The 20,065-nt window shown below is 38.1% G+C and overlaps 1 protein-coding gene and 1 long non-coding RNA gene across 8 annotated transcripts in view; one reads left to right on the top strand and one right to left on the bottom strand.

Moving 5' to 3' along the window:
* The window catches only part of LOC105480504 (5-hydroxytryptamine receptor 7), a 135,874-nt gene that overhangs the window by 19,764 nt on the left and 96,045 nt on the right, over positions 1 to 20,065 (bottom strand). For 3 of the 7 annotated variants that reach the window (XR_011607750.1, XR_011607749.1, XR_011607751.1), the window contains exons 2-3: positions 10,763 to 11,518; positions 3,190 to 3,366 (exon numbers count right to left, since the gene is read on the bottom strand). Coding sequence is in view for 4 of the 7 variants with exons in the window: in XM_011739509.3 (XP_011737811.2) it covers positions 4,424 to 4,528; position 10,277; positions 10,763 to 11,518 (862 nt within the window). In the remaining 3 variants the exon portion in view is untranslated. Of the gene's footprint in view, positions 1 to 1,637; positions 3,367 to 3,388; positions 4,529 to 5,169; positions 5,904 to 10,276; positions 10,278 to 10,757; positions 11,519 to 20,065 lie in introns of those variants that run through there. The other 4 variants (XM_011739509.3, XM_011739499.2, XM_011739488.2 and 1 more) reach the window with 4 other exon arrangements.
* LOC139356227 (uncharacterized) lies at positions 9,026 to 12,940 on the top strand. The gene is made up of 3 exons (XR_011607752.1): positions 9,026 to 9,111; positions 10,972 to 11,047; positions 12,824 to 12,940. It is a non-coding gene; the product is annotated as an uncharacterized lncRNA (long non-coding RNA).

Here is a 20,065-nt window from a genome sequence, read left to right as displayed (position 1 = left end):
AAGAAAAGGATGCTCTCATGATATGAGTAGCTAACTCATGCAAGAGAAGCAGGACCATGTAGTGGAGGGCCTGACCTAAGGGGCACACAGAATAGCTTAATTCCATTTCCTTCTCTTCCATTCACTGGGCATGTTGCTGGATCACGGCAAGTCTTCTCTGTTTCCTCATATAAACATTTTTTTAAAGGTGCCAGTGAACTCTTGCCTTTCTCTCCTTCCCTCTATCCTTCTCATTAAGATATATCCATTATGGGCCTACCATATATGTGTTCCCAGCATGGTGCTAGGTAATGGGCATATTGTTGAGAAAAACAGACGTGGTCCCTACCCTTGAAGATTTACTGGACAATAATGAAGACATACATCAAATAAATGAGATCAGGAAGAATATCGCAAACCAAGAGGGAAAACATGTGTGATATCAGAAGGAGCATGAACAACTTTTCAAGACTCCAATATTTAGAAACACTTATAGCCATTAAATTGAAAACTCAATTGACAAGGAAAATGCTGAAAGGGAAATTCCCATTATCTCTAGATGGTAAATCAGACACTTATTATATTAGCATAAACTATTTGAAAAAATTGCCTGCATTTTCCATTCATATTTTTGACCCACTGCCTGCAATCAATGAACCTAATAAAACTACATGAAAATATGATCATCAAATACATGCACAAGCATATCAAGCCCATGACAACATAATCAATGCTTTCAGTTATGAAACAGTTGCTAGAAAACCTAGGAACTCTGAGTGTCTCCTGTCTAATATTTACAGAATAAAACTAAATGCTAAGGCAACAGTGACTCAGTTATCTCTTACAAGTAAGTGATTTACTTCTCAAGCATGGTTTCCCAGTACTCAGCCTTGCCAGAAAATGACAGCTGATACCCTAGAGTGAGAAGAGGAATAGTCCTTCTTGCTTGAACAGTCATTATATACAAAATGTTCATTTCAATGATTTTCCCAGTTCTTAGTTAAAACAAAAGCTGTGTCTTTGACACAAATTATGTCATATGTGAAACTGTATTAATGATTTATTTTTCTCATCCCTTTGCCATTTCTACCTTTGCCTTTCATTTGCTGCCATATATTTAAAGTACAGTATACACATGAAGCTCAGCCTTTGTAGCCAGAATGAAGCAGAGAGGTCAACAGTCAGGCATTCAAGTCAGGCAGGATAAAGAGCCAATTTAAATCACGAAGGTCTTCACAAAAAATTAAACAACACATCTGAAAACTTGAATCAATCCAACTAACCATAGTGCCCTGTCTTGCACTACAGGAAAGAAAAAGTCACTCCCTAAAACCTGCTATAGCACTTACTAAACTACATTGCGACAAACCGAGACATGTTTGCCATCTACCTGATGGCAAACTCTTAAAAGCAAGGACTGTGCCATACCCATCTTTGTCCCCTCGATGCCAGCAATGCCGAGTGTGCCAGGAGCCCAAACAATGCTCATTAATCAGATCAAGTAATGAACAGGCATTGTTTTATAAAAATAAAGTCACTAAGGCAATGAATCCTCACAGTGAAATGTAATTGAATCCAGAGCTGTCTTAGCTACCTGTTAGGATTTTAGCAAACATATAAAGTGTTTGCCCTTCAGTCATTCTACAGACAGCAACATGTATGACATAAGACCTTTAATTAAAAATTTTTACTTACATTGCTTTATTTCAGCTACAAATAAACTTTATTTGATGTAATGTAATAAAACATTTTCAAGTTTAACAATATGTATCTGACCATAAATAATCATTTAAATTATGAATATAATATATACGGTCACTTTAGCAAATTTGCGGTTCAGGAATTTATACAAGCTTTGTCTGAAAGGACAGTGCCCTCCTCCCCTTTCAGGAAAGGCAACTCTTCCCCATGTCTGGTAAGAAGCAATGTCAATGGGAGTTAGAAGAAGTCCATAATCCATGTCGGAATTCCACTTTATCCTGTGACAGGACAGCTTGCTTTATTGTAGGAAAATAATATTATCTTTCAGTTCTCTCTTATCAAATAAAGAATTGCATTCATTTTTCCCCTTGTAGGTACAGGTACTCTTCTATTCTCATCTGCTGTCTTTCTGTCTCCTTAGCTCTTAATTGCTACATAGTGCCATTTAAAATATATATATATCCGCAGAGAGACCTTTTCTGTTTCCTTACCTGCCCTTCATGTCTACCATTTTTTGGTGGGTAGGGGTGGGAATCAGAGGACAGAACTGCTTAGGCACACATTTGATTTAAGATACAGAGAACACAAAAACAAATAATCTAGAAGGAACAGACTGGTGTTCTGAAGCATTTCCCAAGAGTGGTCCAGGTGACCTTGCTTCACACAATTTGGTTTAATACAATGCAGCTCAACAAGAATGAACATGTTTATGCCCCATCTCCAGAAGCATCACAACATTTCATGGAAAACCCATCATTCCCACACTTCTTCCACATAACATACAGTTATGGGCCAGCCCATGGGTGGGCCCACTGCAGCCTGGTAGAAAATGAGAGTCAAAAGCATGCCAATAATCATGTTAATTACAATGCAGTTGGGTACCACTTGAGCTTCACTGCGATAAAAATCCTCATAGAAGGCATCACCCTCACCCCTCAAGACCCTTCAGAGCACAACAAAAAGCTTTGCTCAAGTTATATGCTTCTCTCCATCCTGAGACCTGTTCCTGAGTTATACCATAATAAGTGAGTTAACACAGAAAGTACATTGGTGGGGAAATCACAGAGACCCTGCAGAAAAGCCAAACTATTTGACAGAAGCTTGAAACAAACACTGCTCTGGGAAATCATTTGTATTAGCTGATGACTGGATTCTGTTTTCTAACATAGACATGCAACATATTCAACACTACACTCACTGCAGTTTGCTTGGAAAAGCCTTCTGTCATACAACAAAATACATTCTGTCTCAGGAATGATTCCTGCATATTCACCACAACACCTAGACTCAGAAGCATGGGAAGTGTGCATTGGAACTTTCTCCCACTTGCATGGATTTGGACATATGCAAAGCACCAGAAACTGCTTCCTTTGTGGAACTCAGTTCTGTCGGTGTGCTTACTGCTGAGATGATCTGCTATCTTAAACTGAGAACACACAACAGCACTGATCCACAGAAAAAAGGAGAAGTCACCATCTCCCTTGTAAGGTAATGTGTACAACAGATCACCCTGTTTGTCACGTTTTAGACATCCCAAGAAAGGAGAGAAGTCGCATTCCATTCTGCAGGCTCAGCAAATGACTTCCTTCTGTTTCCACCTCTAATTTGCCTTGTTTATTTCATCTCCATTGTTCTGTTTTCGATCATGAATCATGACCTTTTTTTCTACAGTAGTCAGCGTTTTGTCTAAAAAAAAAAGAGAGAGAGAAATAAGAAAATGATTTAGCAGAACCGTAAATGTGAGTTTTCATTTTGTGGTGGGTGGACTTAATTTTTACAGCAGTCAGTAATTTGAATCATTTGTGGCTTCTAATGGATTATGAGTATCCTTAAAGGGAAACAAAAAGTGCTGTGACTCTTTGGGTAAGTTTCATAACTCCCACAAGTTGCCAAGGCTTTAATATATTTGCAAATCAGCCCCAAATAACCCATTTAGAAATTCACCTTTTTAATATAGCCATAGCCAAAAATGACTTTGCTTTCAAAAATCCTTGCAAAATACTATTGCACTTGCCCTACTTGAAAAGAATAATGACTAAATAATGATTACCAACGAGAAGTGTTCTCTCTCTCAAACCTAGGAAGGTGTGTTATTGTAAGGTAAGTGTGCAGGGACCAAGAAACTTCACTTCTCTCCCTCGTTCCTAGATGCACAGAAGTGGTATTAGTGATAGAGAAGTGTCAGCCAATGGCTGAGAAAAGTCCCTTTCTCCTGGTGTAAAGCCACTCCCCTAACTGCACCTCCACCGGCCTCGAATTACCACACTACATCATGTGCTTGAGAGCTAGGTCTATGAGGACCCAGAGCCTGGGACTGTGCAACCAATCTCAGCCTACCCACCCCATCTAAAGCACTCCCTACCCTGCCATTTGGCTATTTTGCCTGCAGTCCTGCTCTTCCTTCTTTGAGGTCCCCCTCTCAGCCCAGCCCTTCAGATGGGTGATCAATAGATGGATTTTGCTGGAGACATGGTTTCTGGCTTTTCCCCTCAGCCTCACACAATAACACTTGAGGACAAGTGCTGCACTTCAGCCCAGACCCAGCACTATAGGCTCCTAGGTATCTGAAGAGGGGACTGGCAACCATCTGTGCTCCACAGACACGTTCCTAGCCCAGGGCCTCTGTCTCTTCTCAGCACAGGAGAGACCACACTTTCTCCAGCTCAGCACTGCTCTGCTCACATAGTTCATGTTCTGAATTCCTCTAGGCCACAGCACTATCTCCAAAGTCTCCCTTTCCTTGCTACCCACCTGCTAACCAATTGTGATGGTCTGGAGATTGTAGCATCCACACAGACACCTGTGGCCTCTTTCCTAGTATCAACAGCACCCTCCTTGTGCAGGCCCTCTTGACATGAGACCCCACTCTTGTATCAGTCTTCTAACCCATATCCCTTCTCCTATTGTGAAGCCTTCCATACATCATTTATACTGCATCCCTAGTCTCACTCCTGCTCAAAAGCCTTCATCTCCCTCCCTCACCCCTGCCCACTTAGCCCTCCATGCTGACCATAGACTACCCAGCTTCCCAGTACTGCTGAAGACATGCCCCAAACTTCTTGTCCACCTCTATCAACATCTGGGCCCCTCGGTCCATGCTGTCCCCTCTGCCTTGAGCAGCCACCACTCCACTTCCACCCCTACTGTGTCTTCTTGTTAAAATCCTACTCCTTCTTCAAGACCCACCTCAAATATCCCCCTGTTCTTGATTTCTACCATGGATATTTTCTTTCTAAGAATGCCCCTCAAGACTTATTTTTCTTCTGTACTCCTCTGTACTGCTTGATTTTATATTGTGCTATATGAATTTATTATCTACTAACAGAACAAAAATATATAAATATTAGACAAAGCAAGGGAGGGAAATCACCTGCCTTCCTTAAAGAAACATTGCAAAGTTAAAATGTAGGCAATTGCGAAGCATGAAGCAAATAAGCTATTATTACTAATTGATGATTTAGTAAAAATAAAATGATGACTTAATGAAAATAAATCATCTATGGAGAAGAAAAGTCCATGAAATAGCAAACTTTTTGTTTGTTTCTGCCTTTAAGGCAGCATCCGATCACAGATACCCAGGGTTTCAGAGGCTTTGATGCTTCTTCCCAATTTTCTCTGGGATCTATTTTATTTTATTTTATTTTTAATTACTGGTTTCCACAAAGAAAGAAAGCACCTTTCAGGATGCTTCACAACAAACCCTGGAGCACTGTATTGGCAGAATTCATGGCAGAAACCCAAGGTTACTCTGCTACAAGTCACCACTAGGACTCCTGCAATCCACAGGAATTATAAGAGGCCCTTTGAAGACAATGACAATACAATCACCAGGAAAAAAGGGAGTAGGAAAAGAAGAGCTACTTTAAAACAATTTCATGACATTCTTTTATATGGAAGTATTTAGCAAGTGCTGTTCAATGTTATTCATAAATGACATCAACAAAATTCATGAAAACAGGATACTTAAAAGCAATTGATGGCAATTCAAAGCAAATCCATAAGTAATCAAATTTAAAAAGAAAAAAGAATCCTTGATTATATTTCATTATCACATTTGGTTTTATATTACCAATCTGTGAATACTTGTGAAAAGGATTAAAATTGATAGCAGTAAATTAAAATTACCAGTGCAAAAGTATTCACAACTTTTCCCTCATCTATTCACTTCATTACCCCAGGGAAAATTTTCAAGTGCCTGTTGAACTCCTGAGGTTCTGGTTATGCTGATCAAGAAAATGGGGAAAAATAGGTAAATATTTGGGAGTAGGAACACAGTCTCACAGGTTTACACAGGAAAGAAAGAAACTATTATGTAGGAGAATACGTAGAGCCAAGAAGGCAGAACAGGGCGAGAAGGTAAGAGAGACTAGAAGCCCAGAAGCTAATGGGAGGAAAAGATCTGGAGAAAGCCCAGAGTCTGGAGGAGCCCAGAGTCTGTAGGGTGACCACAAGATGAGTGAGAGCTAGAGAGAGGCAGGGGGAGCAAAGGGTTCTGATTACAAGTCTCCTACTAGCCACCACCACCTCTACAGCCACCCCAGCATACTAGATTAAAAGCTTCCAGAGACTACAACTGTCATTTACTCACCTTTCTACCCTACCCATGCCTGGTTCCATACCTTGTATATAGCAGACCCTCAAATGTTTCTGGGAAAAACAAGCCAATTTTCTGGGAAAAACAACATCCATTTTTTACCTTCTGAGTTACCCACACAGTGCTACTGCATCAGTCTTGACCACTGTGATGACTCCATTCCCCTACCTGCAGATTCACTGATGGCTTACTATATTTACACCAGAGTGTCACAACTTTAGCAATAAGGACTGGGTACTTCTTTGTTGGAGCGGGGAGGGGGGCAGGGGTGCTGGCCTGTATACTGTAAAATCCTTAACAGCAGCCCTGGCCTCTACCCAGTAGATGCCAGAAGCGTCCCACCCCCACTTGTGACAACCAAAAATGCCTCCAGAAAATGCCAAATGTTTCCAAAGAGTTGGGATGGGAGGCAAAATTACTCCTGATTAAGAACCATTTGTCAATACTAAAAGTCCAAATTATTGGAGCTGGCATAGAAGATCCTTTACAATTTCATCTCAATCTACTTTTCTGCTTTGATCTCCAACAGTTCCTGCACCCAAATGCTTAGTTTCAGCCAGGTGGTCCTTTGTATAAGCTCCCACATTGGTGCCTTTACAAAAAAAGTCCTCTTCACCTAGAATAACATTTCTGCTCTCCTTTCACTATAAATGCTTTGACCAACTTAATAGACATTCTTGAGTTTATATCCTTCAGGAAGTCTTCTCTGATCAGGGTTAGTATAAGCTCTGGGTTATTTTCCTTTCCTTTGAATCCTATAGCTTTTCCTGTCTCCACATTTCCTTATTACAGAAAGGTTGCATGTGCGTATGTCTTAGCCTAGCCAGGCTGCTATAACAAAATACCATAAACTGGTAGCTTATAAACAACAGAGATTTATTTCTTAGAGTTCAAGAGGCTGAGAAATCCAAGATTAAGCCACCAGCAGATCCCATGTCTGGTGAGGGCTCGCTGTCTGCTTCATAGAAGGTAACTTCTAACTGCGTCCTCACATGGTAGAAGATGTGAACAAGCTCCCTCAGGCCTCTTCTATAAGGGCAATAATCCCATTTATGAGGGCCCTGTCCTTATGACCTAATTACCTCCTAAAGAATCCACATTTTCATACTATTGCATTGGGAATTTGGTTTCAAAATACGAATTTTGCAGGAGACACAAATATTCAGGCCATAGCAACATATGTCTGTTTGTGTAAGGTATACCCAACAAAAATATATGCACAAGGACATGAGAGATATCATCTGTTTTCTGTATTTTCCTCAATGCATGGCAGCCACATTAGAAATTTCCTAAAGCTGATGGATGTTTTTAGGCTAATCATCCTTAATGAAGTGGATATTCTGTAATTATAAATTCAAACTGAGAGAAATGTAAAGAGGATACAGCAGACTATGGCTTGTGGGCCAAATACAACTGGCAGCCTCTTTTTGTAAATAAAGTTTTATTGGTACACAGGCCTATCCGTTTACTTATGTCAGTGACAAATTACTCATCAGTGAGAAGAGTAGTTTCAATAGGGACCATATGGCTAGCAAAGTTTAAAATATTTACCACTTGGCCCTTCACAGTTAAAGTTTGCTGACCTCTGTGTTAAGCTAACAGGAAAACAACACCCAAGCCTCCAGACCAGCTAAAGATACAAAGGGAAATATCTTTAGACTTTACGTTAGCTGATTTATTTTTATAAAAGGCACAGTAGCATAGAAGTTAAAAGCACTTTTGAACACAGATGTCCTGGGCTCAAATCCAGCTCTATCACTCTCTGTATGACTGTGGGGGAAATTATTTTACTTCTCCAAGCCCTTGTTTTGTTATTTTCAGAATGGAAATGAAGAAAACTAACCTATCATAAACTTTTGAGGATTAATTGATCAAATTCACATAAAGTGCTCAGCAAAGTGCCTGAGAGTGAGTCTTGAGCAAACACAAGCTATTATTTTAAATTGGAAAACCTTTTAGTGTTACATTTTAAAGATTACCATTTTATGATCTATCTGAATTATCTATGAATTATTAACTAAAATAATCAATAAAATTATTCTCAAGTTCTTTGACCCTATAGGATGCATGCAAATATAGCAGTGTTTCCTAGCTCATGACATTATCTGTTCTTTCCTAGTTTATATACTGGCTGCTTAACTGGATCCCCTGCCCTCCTCACTATTGCCAGAGAGACCTTCCCATGTTACTCCTGAGAACTAGAACCAACACGCTTTCCTTTTCCTGTGCTAAACAATGCTGGAGCCAGGCAAAATAACCTAGCTATTTGTTCTAGGAAGTAGTCACTTTCAGAAGATAAGACTATATGCCAACAAAAATAGCCTACTTATCAAAACTAATAGTTTGCTCATTAGCACTTACTTCACAGCCCTCATCTAGTTGTACTTACCAGTCTAAAGCTATTATGTCATAAACTCTGCCTAATCTTCACCAGTTCCCCACCTTCAAATCACCCAGCCCAAGCCCCAAAACTCTATCAATATCCTTGCCTTATTTCCTTCATCTGAGAAACTACTAAGACTGTCTAGGAGTTGATACCACTCATAGTGCAGTAAGTCTAATAAACTTTACTTACTTAGTGTAACAAGTCATTCTCATTGTCTTCTTAGAGAGCTTACGGCTAGTCTCCAGCTCGAAAATATTCTGAGACTCTTCACTGCCTATATACTGAAGTCACTTGACAAGTATTATTGCATAACATTCCATAGAAGCATCGGAGTGATTCATATCACAGCTACCACTTAGGGACTGTGTGAACATAGGTCAGTTACTTTATGCTCCTGAGCCGTAAGTTGTTCTTCTGAAAAGTGGGGATGCCAGAAGCACCTATTTTGCAGGTAGCATGCTGCATAGCACGTAGCAGGTGTTCAATAATGGTTAGCAGTTATTACTTTTATTTATCATCTATTATGTGTCAAGTACTGTACTAGATTCTGCAGAAAGAAATCTGATTAAGACATAGTTCCTTCTCTGAAGGAATTCAGAATCTGGTGGGAAAATCCTAATGGTAAATTCAATGAACTCTTACAGGCATAGTAAGATCTCTGGGTTTGCTCATAGTACATGTTCTAGAACTTAAAATTACATTATTTTTTAATGCTACTTTTTATATTGTGAACAATCTCATGTGTACAAAAGAGTATATAGAAGTAAACATGAACGCCTGTGAAGCTACACTCAGCTTAAGAATTAGCATAACTGTAGTCTTCCAACTTTCAGTTGTAAGATAAAGGCAGTCCAGTATAAGAAAAATGAGTAGCACTGGGATTCAGATGATGTGGGATCTAGACTTAGTTGTGACACTAGCTAAGTGTGAGACATCTCACTTTTCAACTCCCAGTTAGCTCTTCTGTTGAATGACAGGGGTGGACAAGATGACTGGGAAGGTCCCTCTCTGCTAGAGTGGTCCCTGGTTCTCTAGTCTGCTCCTTCCCGCCAGGCTGTGAAGATGGACACCTCCAACATTAATCTGCTCACTGTCTCAACAGAACCTTCCAATTTTTCATTCCAAGTTTATTTTTCCCCTGACTTTCAAATGTGAAGAAATCTCCTCTACCTCACATTTAAAACAGAGTCTTCATCTGACATGTTGACACCTCTAACTAATATACTGCCTCTTTCCTTCTTTACAATGTCAATTTTTTAACACGTGGGTCACTTCTGAAATTTCCATTTCTCTATCACCATCAGATCCTTTTTCAGATCCCAAGACCCTATGGTAATTGCTTCCTTGAAAGTCATTAAGACTTCTTAGACCAATTCTTGGTTCTCTCCTGCCAAGATGGCCAGGAACATTTCCTAAACGGTCCTGTGGCTCTTTTCCTTTTCTTTTTTAGAGGCAGGTCTTGCTCTGTCAACCAGGTTGGAGTACAATGGCATGATCATAGCTCACTGCATAATCCAACCCCTGGGCTCAAGCTATCCTCCTGCCTTGGCCTCCCAAGAGGCTAGGATTACAGAGGCGCTCTACCATGTCTGGTTCTTGAGACCCACACTAATCACTCTTCTTTTTCCTGGGCTGCCTCCTTTCAGCCCAGGTGAATGTAACTGCATACTAGAGAGATCATTGTGCCTCCTACCTCAAAAGAAGAATTTATCGGTGAAGGTTGAAGTCATCAAAAAAGTTTTACTAGATAGAAGAATAATAACAACTAAAATAATAATGTTACACAAATTCAGATGTAAGGACATAATTTGGATGTCATTTATGGAGAAAGAATGGAAAATATCACCTCTTTGTTGTCAATCACATCAATTGCAATTCTTCAGCAAATTAGTCTCATCTACCAATCCAACTAAGTACCTATTTTTGGCTTTTGGAATTTTACTGGGTGGAAGATTGGAATCTATACTGTTGTCAATTCAAATCTGGTATGTTTAGTAAAAAATAAGCTAGCTACTCGTTCAGGAAACTTTCTGTGATGTGCTTCAAAAAGCTGCATGAAAGGGTTTGGGGGATAAAAGGAAAATAATGATAAATGACCTTACAGCACAAACTCAGCTCTCTCTGGCCTCTCAGCAAGCTTCAGGGCTTCATGCATGCCTGCAGCTGAGAGCTTCCGGTTGATATTCCGGTACTGGCACTGAAGCAGGCTGCGATAGGTGGTCCTCAGGTCCCGGTTGAAGAAGGCATATATAAAAGGGTTAATGAGAGAGTTTGCATAGCCTAGCCACAGAAATGTCCTCTCCACCCACAGTGGGATGCAGCTGCAGGAAGTGCCACAGATGAAGGGTCTGGCTGTCGAGAGGAGGAAAAATGGCAGCCAGCACACGGTAAAGGCCCCGACGATGATCCCCAGGGTGGTGGCTGCTTTCTGTTCCCGCTTAAAGATGGAGATGTTTTTCCTTTCATGCTTGAGGAGTCTCGAAAGGTTTGCACACTCTTCCACCTCCTTCTGGAGCTTCACTATGCCATTCAGGGCGATGACGCTGTCTGGCTCCACTCGAGGGAAGCCAGGGAATTTGTGTTTGGCAGCACTCTTCCTGGCAGCCTTGTAAATCTGGTAGTACATGAAAAGCATGACGGACATGGGGATATAAAATGCCACTGCGGTAGAGTAAATCGTGTAGCCAAAGTCCTGGCTGATCAAGCACACCTTATCGTCATTTACATTCTGAGCCCATCCAAAGAGCGGAGGTAAAGTGATGGAGGCAGAGAGAAGCCAGACGGAGAGAATCATCTTCGCCATGCATTTCCCATTTTGCCTCACAGGGTAGGTGAGGGGCCTTGTGATTCCAAGGTACCTAGTGGAGAGATGGAAAGATAACAGGTGAACACTGTGATCATAACTGGTCAGCTGAGCAAGTCCTGCCAGCCAGGTACCAGCACCAGTCCTCACAACAGCCCTTCTAGGTAGGCATCATTACTCCCATTTTGCAGAAAGGTAAACTAAGCCTCTGAGATGTTACCTATTTTATTCCAGGTCACAAAGAGGCAATGCCAGATTGTAGCCTGAGAGCCCTCTGGCTCTAAAGTCAGTCCATGCTTTTTGCATGCCTTACAGTTTTTCACAATCCATATAGTCAACAAAGTTTAAAGAGCTCCCCCTCCCCATGACCACAGCCACCAAAATCAGCCAGGACAACGTATCAACTCTGATGTAGGATGCTGTGACACATTCTCAAAACAACCAAGGTCTACCACACTCTGGTATTATACACCCAGTGATCACCCCAGCTGTCTTAATTTAGGCCAGCTTTTAATTCATTTTAGCTTTCCCTTTGCATTACAGCAAAAGCATTTCTTTAAGATCACACAGATCCGTGAGATAGTCTGGGAATCCTAGAGTGTTGAAATGGTTAGCAGAAAATTATATTATTATTATTATTTACCCACAGAAAAGTCTCACACAACAGCAATGTCAGAGGAACAATCTAAGAAATAAAAACATTCTGCCTTCTCTCTCCAGTTCTTAGGAGAATCACAAAACAAGGGTACAGTTCTGCAAAATATTAGGGAAATCCAGCATTTTCTCTGTGCTTAGTTCTATACAGGGAATAAATATGACTCCAAGTCTGTGATCAAGGATTTGTAATGCAAACAAATCTGTGCACACAGAGAAAACATATACAGAAAAGATATTCTGCCAAATGCTTAATATTTTTCAGCTTTTCAAACCTGTGTTTTCCTCATATTTAATAGCCTTAGATTCTATTTTGGGAAGCTTGGAGCACTTGAGAAGCAAAGACAGAAAAAAAGATGGTCATTTTGTTGTTGTTTTTACTTCCTTTATGTATATAAAAGATACATTATTGAAACATAAAAAGGAAAGATACAGAGAGTCCCTAACTTACCAACAGGTTATTTTCTGAAAGTTGGCCAGTTAGTAGGTTAGAACTTAAAAAACAATTTCTGCTAGAAATATCCTTTAATACTTAAATTATCCCACAAAAGTCCAAAATCATACTTTCACAATGAAAATTAGCATCACTATAACACTTACAAGAAGACAACATCGAAATACAGTAAAAAATGATGAGCCAGATGTTCTTACTCCTCTAGAATTCTTTCCTTCAACAAGTATTAGTGGAGCTCGTTTTACTGGACAGGTACTGTTCCAGGTGTTGGAGATATGGCAGTGGGTAGAAGAGATGAAAATCCTGCGTGCAGGCAAATGGAGAAATCATGTCGGATGAAGGGGAAAATCCGACACCATGGTAATGTTGAAGGGGACTTCTGATCCCTTCCAAGGACTCATGCGTTCACAATGCTGGGTTCTTCATTTGCCAAATTCTGCCTTCCCTTTTCCTTAATAAAGTTGACCTACAATCACTACCCTTAGACTTATCAGCTGTAGTTAGGATTATGATGCTGCTCCCAAACAGAATGAGGGAAGAGAGAGAGGGAGGCTTTCCTTAGAATGCAAGAACAAGAGTTAAGAAAAAGGCAGGCAGTGTGGGGGAAAGTGACTCAGAAGAAGAGAGGGAGGGAAGGAGGAAGGAAGACGGAAAAGGGAGGAGGGAGGGAAAAGGAAAATCTAGTCCTTGTTCTCAACCAGCTCCTGTGAATGTGGCCTTTTGGGCACCTTCCTTATTCCCCCAGCAGCCTTTCCCCAGACCTGCACTTTGATTTCTTGTCACTCTTGGTCTACAGCCCCATTGTAAACTGCCTGCTCTCAAGCCTGAATGTGGCATCCAAGACATGAGCCCAGGTCGGTACCTCAGGTTCACCAAGGAGTGAAGTCCAGCAGGTAGAGGTTACTGTACACAATTCCCCAGGGGGCCACCAGATGGCATTGTCAGACCATTTTACACCTACTTACTGGGATTGGGGGTGTGTCGATAGGGTAGATGGTTGATGTAACAGGTGTTATGTTGGAAAAATTAAGACAAAAAAAGAAGTTATATTTTATTTGTGGAGAATTAAAAAAATTAGCAAGCCTGGAATTCACAACCTAGTAAACTCCTATTTTGAGGAAATCCTTTTTCTCTCCCATTTCTTCATACTTTCCTTACTAGAACTATGCCTTCCCACTTAAGTAACAATTCCATCTTTTTCCTGGTTAAGTAAATAATATAGAATTCACAAAGATTAATCCTGAGAGATTAATAAAGTACAAATAACATTTCGGAATATTAATCTCATTTAAATGGTATGTTTATTCATTCTAGTACACTTAGGCTGACACATTATATTTCAATCATGGTGATTAGTCTACATTCAGCCTGCCCTGGATGTACAAATTATATTTCATAAACTCTGTTCTACTTTAGGCACCATTCTCTAATTATTTCAAGACATCCTACAATAAGATAGTTATATTTACTTCTTAGGCCCCTCACTTCCACCTGGTGAGACATTATAAGGCTAAAATCAACTGAAATATTACTAGAAAAAAAAAATGAGTGCTCACTGAAGTGTCTGGATATAAAATAAATAAACAAAAGTTAATAGTTTATGTTTTAACCATTAACAATCAGAAAATAGTGTGGAGATGATGCAATTAACAACAATTAAAAACATCTAGGAAAAAGCTTTTTAAAAATAATACCTAGGGCCTATATGGAGAAAATACAAAATGCTACTGAGGTACATTTTTAAAAATACTTAAATCCATGGGGGAAAAACTTGTTTTTTCAATAAGAAAATCTAGTATTATAAAAGTACCTATTTCCCCTCAATCTATAAATACTATATAACCCCAAATGAATAAACTGGCATGGCTTTTGTTAATGATTTTAAATCTCACCAAGTCAACATGCAAAAATGTACAGATAATCTGAAAAAGAATAATGAAGGGATACTTTTCCTATTAAAAAAAAGCCACAGAAATAAAAGTCCCCCCAAAATTATTCAAAAAGATGTCAATAAAACAGGATAGTTTCAAATTGATTCAAATATATAAGAGAATTCAATATAAAAGGAGTCACTTTAAATCACTAGTAAAAAATTGGATATTCATAAAGTCTCACAACTGTTCAGCAATTGAAGTAAAAGTATTACTGGCTTCTTACCTTTCTTTTGATTAAATATAAATCCCAGATGGATCAAAGATTATCATGTAAAAAAAATTAAACCCTAAGACTATGAGAAAATATTGGCAAGTATTTCACAATCCTGAGATGACAAAGGCCATTCTTAACTATAATACAAAAGCTTGAAAGTATAAAATGAAACATCAATAAATGTTTGTAACAAACAAAATAAATGAGTGACATTTATAAGCAACATTTAGTTTAATTCAAAAATCATTCTGTGAAGAGTTAAAAGTCAAATCATAAACTAGAAATCTAAATGGCAATATCACAATATTCACAGATTTCCTACAGGTCAATACAAAACACAACCATCCCATAGTAAGAACTTCATAGTTTGTAAAAGAAAAAGGAAAAAGCCAACCATCCCTCAAAAAATATTGAAGCAACTGATCAAAGAAGAAAAACTAATGGCCAAAGCCGGGTGCCGTGGCTTATGCCTATAATCCCAGCACTTTGGGAGGCCAAGGTGGAAGGATCACTTGAGGCCAGGAGTTTGGGACCAGCCTGAGCAACAGAGCAAGACGCCATCTCTACTTTAAAGACAGAGAGAGAGAAACTATGACCAATAAGCACTTAAAAATATGTAGAACTTCATTAATAATCAAAGAGATGCAAATTTTAAAATGACATATTTTTATCATTTGCCAATATTTAAGAAAGACCAAATCCAATATTAGAAAACTGTGAAAAAGCAATCGTTCTATTAGGTTGCTACTGGAAGTGTCAACTGAAATAATTCTGGTAGACAGTTTGGTAATTAATCAGATATCTAGGATTTTGTCTTAAGAAGATAATTGTACAGATGCAAAATGACTAATGTGCAGAGATGTTGCTAAACACATAATAGAGGAAAAAGGATGCAATCTAAGTATTATCAATAGGAGATTAGATATGGTATACATATATATATATACTGTATATAATATGTATAATGCAACCATTAAAATGATGATGTATATCTGTATTTACTAACACAGAAACAACAGAAGAGTGCATTAAAAATGCATTGATAATAGAATATCATATAACATATTTTATTAACCTTTCTACATAAAACTGGGTGTATGCCTGTGTGAGCACGTCTGTGTATGCACAGATGTCTACAAGAATATTAACTAAAATATCAATAGTAGTTCTACCTGAGATGTAGAAATTTTAATGATTTTAAATTTTCTTTATATTTTTCTATGCTTGATATTTTTGTAGTGAGCACGTAAAAAAACCCCACTACTTTAAGAACAAAATAAAAGATTTAAGAGGATTCTGAGATTCCTAAATTACTAAATGATTCTGGCAATAGAAACAATCTAGTTCATAAAACCTTTAGAAAGCTGATAATTAAACCTTATATTGTTTTATTTGATTAGCTTGTCAAAAGTGCTTTATTATAATACATTCATAAGTTCATACAAAAGAAAAAGAACTCATTGGCATTTAAAATCCCATAATTACTATATAAAGTAATATTGGTATTCAGGGAAGTGTTTCTCTAAATTATACATTCATTCTTCCAAACCTTGTATCGGATAAATCTTACCTTCAAGGGAGAGAAAGAAAAAAAGAAAAAAAAAACTAGACTGATTTTTAATATTCCTTAATTATGCATGTTTAATATTTATCACACTAACATTTTATCCTCACTGTTAATTAGAAAGCAGGATGCTTATAAAGTCTTCAAAATTTTACTGTAAAATGCATACAAATGTTAAAGTACAGTAAATCTCGGAGACAAAAGCACCGAAGTATTATATAATTGAGAAATATATGCAACTCACATTAGGGGTGCCATTGCAGTACAGGTTCAGAGAAAAAGAGGATTAGGGAGCTATAATCTGCATAGAGAGGGATCGGAAGCAAACTAACTCTGCTGCCTGTCTTCTGTTCTAACTGTATAGAAATGGTAAATAACGGTTCTTTAATCAAATGGCTTTTTCTGAGTTTCACTGCTATAGAATAATAATTTAGGGAGTAAAAGAAACTGGGTAGAATTATTCTGAAATATGGTGGTTTTTCAGAATGTTCAGCTTAAAAAGGGTTCACACACTTAGAACACCTCCTCCAGGAGATTCCTCCCTTGCAGTTGGCAAAATCCACTACAATCTCCAGCTAATGTCAGTGGCTCCTGAAACTGCCAGATTATCAGAATCACTCAGGAGCTTTAGAAACATGCAGATTCCCAAGCCAATATTCTCATTCAAGGATTGGAGACCTAGGACTTTGCGTTTAGGATTGACTGTTCTGGGTCTTTATCCCACACACTGCTGTCAAAGCAGCCTTCTCCCATTCAATTACAAGGACTTTATACTTATCACATGAAGGGCTTTACTTACTATATATTTCATCTGAACAGTTTGCTTCCAGTTTAGTCTAACAAAATCATTATGAATCATGTTTCCATTATCTCAGCTATTAGATTTATTTCCCAGTACTGTGCTAAATGAGATATGTGTGGTCTTTATGTTTTAATCAAGTTGTAGATTTTTCTTAAGCACATAATACTCAACAGGGTTTTTTAAAACCTTTTTGACCATAGTTCACAAAAAGAAATATAACATTTTACCTATATAATAAACTGATATGTGTGTATATTTATATTTAGGAAATTAAAAGTTTCACGCATCTATATTTACCATTATAAACCATTATTTACTCTCTTCTATTCTATTTCAGACTTTTTAAGTGCTGGCCTTAATGCACTAAATTGATTTCATAACCCATTATTGGATCAAGGCCTAAAGTTTGAAAATTACTCACCTTCACCAAACACATGAAAAGGTGTTTAACATCCTGAGTCATGAGAAAAATGCAGATTAGCACAATGAAATGTCACTAACAGCCATCAGAGTAGTTAAAATTAATGATGATGATGATGATGATGATGATGATGATGATGATGATAAAAGCTATGATGCCAAGTGTTCTGTGAAGATATGAAACAATTGTGATTCTCACACATTACTGGTGGGAGTGTAAACTGAGGCAGTAACTTTGGGAAACTATTTTGTAATATCTACTAAAGCTAAATAATACACACACTATGATCTAGCAATTCCAAGTATATAATGAATATTAACCAAAATACACATACAAAACTTTATAGCAGCACTGTTGGTAATAGCCCCAAATGAAACTCACCCACTCTACAAAAGTAAAATTAGTATAACTCTATAATAGTAGGATAAGTACATAAACTGTGGCATATTTATGCAATGGAATTCTATAAAACAATGAGAATGAACCCACTACTGCTTGTCAACATGGATGATTTTCACAAACATAAGGTCGAGCTAAAGAAGCTAAAAAACAAAAGAGAACATACTATTCCAAACCAGGCAAAACTAGCCCCTGGTAACAGAAGCCACAATGGCAGTTACCTGTGGGGAACAGCAGGTCCTAAGCAGTGAGGGTGCAGGAGGAAAGCTTGGAGTTCTGAAAATGTTCTTTCTCTTCCTCTGGGTGTGTTAAGCAGGTATGCTTACCTTGTAGAAAGTAAGTGAGCTATTCAGTTATGACTGGTGCAGTGTTCTGGATGTATGTAAATCAGGGTTTTTTTAAATACTAAAAGTAAATTTTTAACAATACACTGAACTTATCATTTGCCATTAACCTAGATGCTGACCTGTTCTCTAAAACCATCATTACAGTGGGGTTCCAATATACTTTTAAACCATTTCCATCAGTTTTTCTAAGCTGCACTTATAGTTAGGACCAATAAACAACTTAAATTCCTTATTCTGCCCTCAGCATTGAGGGAGGGAAGTAGATAAAAGAGAAGGGGAGAAAAAGCAACAAAATTCAATCAAGTCTAGAAACACAGTAGCAAAGCCTCCTCTTTGAGAAAGCATATTATCATTAAACAAAAAGGAGAGTTTCCCTTAAGAGAGAAAATCAGATTTAATTAAAATAAAACAAATCACTTAATTCTAAAAGTACCTGTAAAAATTCATATATTATATTTGTTAACTGTTGCTACATAACTAATTAGCCCACTTTAGTGGCTTAAAACACCACCAAGGAAAACCCTGTGGCAAAAAAAAGAAAGAAAAAGAAAACTACATAACTATTAAAGGATTTTTAGATAATTATACAAACTCATGAAAATGAATAGTGTGAGAGATTAGTAGTGACCCCTGAATTATACTTGTTAATTACCTCAGTTGTATATGGATTCACAATAAACTAAATTTTCCCAAAGATTTTGGCCTTTTATTCCTCAGAAAAAGGGGGTGGGGGTGGCAGCAAAGAAAGAACCAAAATTTATCAGCAATAATACAAGAAATTAATGGCATAAAACCTTAAAAACTTTGTAAAGGTTAGAGGCAGGAAAAGAAAAGAAAATATTCTGTTTTATGATGCTTCTGTGTGGCTTTCAACCCCATCCCATAGAAGCAGTACTGAGGAAAGGGGGTGAGTAAATCCTTAAAATTCCAAATAATACCTTCATATTGGGGAGAAGCAAATCGAGCGGGTGAGAAGACAACCTAAAGAAAAGTACTGAAAAGCCATGAAGAGCAGAAGCCCCACATACCATTTTAGCAGAGTTAAGGGCGAACAGAACTTGTCATCTTTCAGGACACTGAGCTGAACCAGAGTAGTATGCCAAGTTCCAGAAGACTGGTAAATCCTGAGCTTAGCGGGATATTTTCTGGTCCAGGACATCTAATGAGTATTCAGAGTACAGAGTAGTCTTCCTTAACAAACTTCACTCAGCTGCAGTAGAATCTACTCCCTTCCTTTCCCTGCAACCCTACACTTTCAGGCAATTGAAAAGTAGATACACTAAATACTAGCCTAAAAAGAGAAAAATACCATATCAAATAAGGCAGAATATCAATGATAATTCAACCACAGTATGTGAGAACAAATATTAGGGTTTAAATAAACAACTCATGTTAAGAATGAGCAAAATGAAAAAAATAAAACAAACTGTTACAGCAACTACACAAACATGCTCCAACAATAAATAACAACAATGAAAGGAAAAAAAACAAAGAAAGAGAACATGGCTAAGACTTGAAGAACCAAGTCAAGAGGCAAACACAATTTTCAGAATAGAAGTTGTTTTCCTGAAAGTACTTTTCACTGTAAGAGACCTTAATAAATATATGTAATCACTGAAGTAGAGGCTCAAAGATGTTAAAACAGCAGAATGAGATAAAAAGAGACTGCTAAGTTAAGAAAATAAATTGAGGCCAGAACATTATCAGGGCAGATCTAATGGATGAATAAGCAGGAGCTGAGAATAGAAACAGACACACCTGACCAGGTGCTGTGGGTCACGCCTGTAATCCCAGTACTTTGGGAGGCCAAGGC

This window comes from Macaca nemestrina, chromosome 9, assembly GCF_043159975.1.
Source record: "Macaca nemestrina isolate mMacNem1 chromosome 9, mMacNem.hap1, whole genome shotgun sequence".
NCBI lineage: Eukaryota > Metazoa > Chordata > Mammalia > Primates > Cercopithecidae > Macaca > Macaca nemestrina.
The sequence above is the reverse complement of the archived record's forward strand: the minus strand, read 5'-3'. Positions and strand labels throughout refer to the sequence as shown.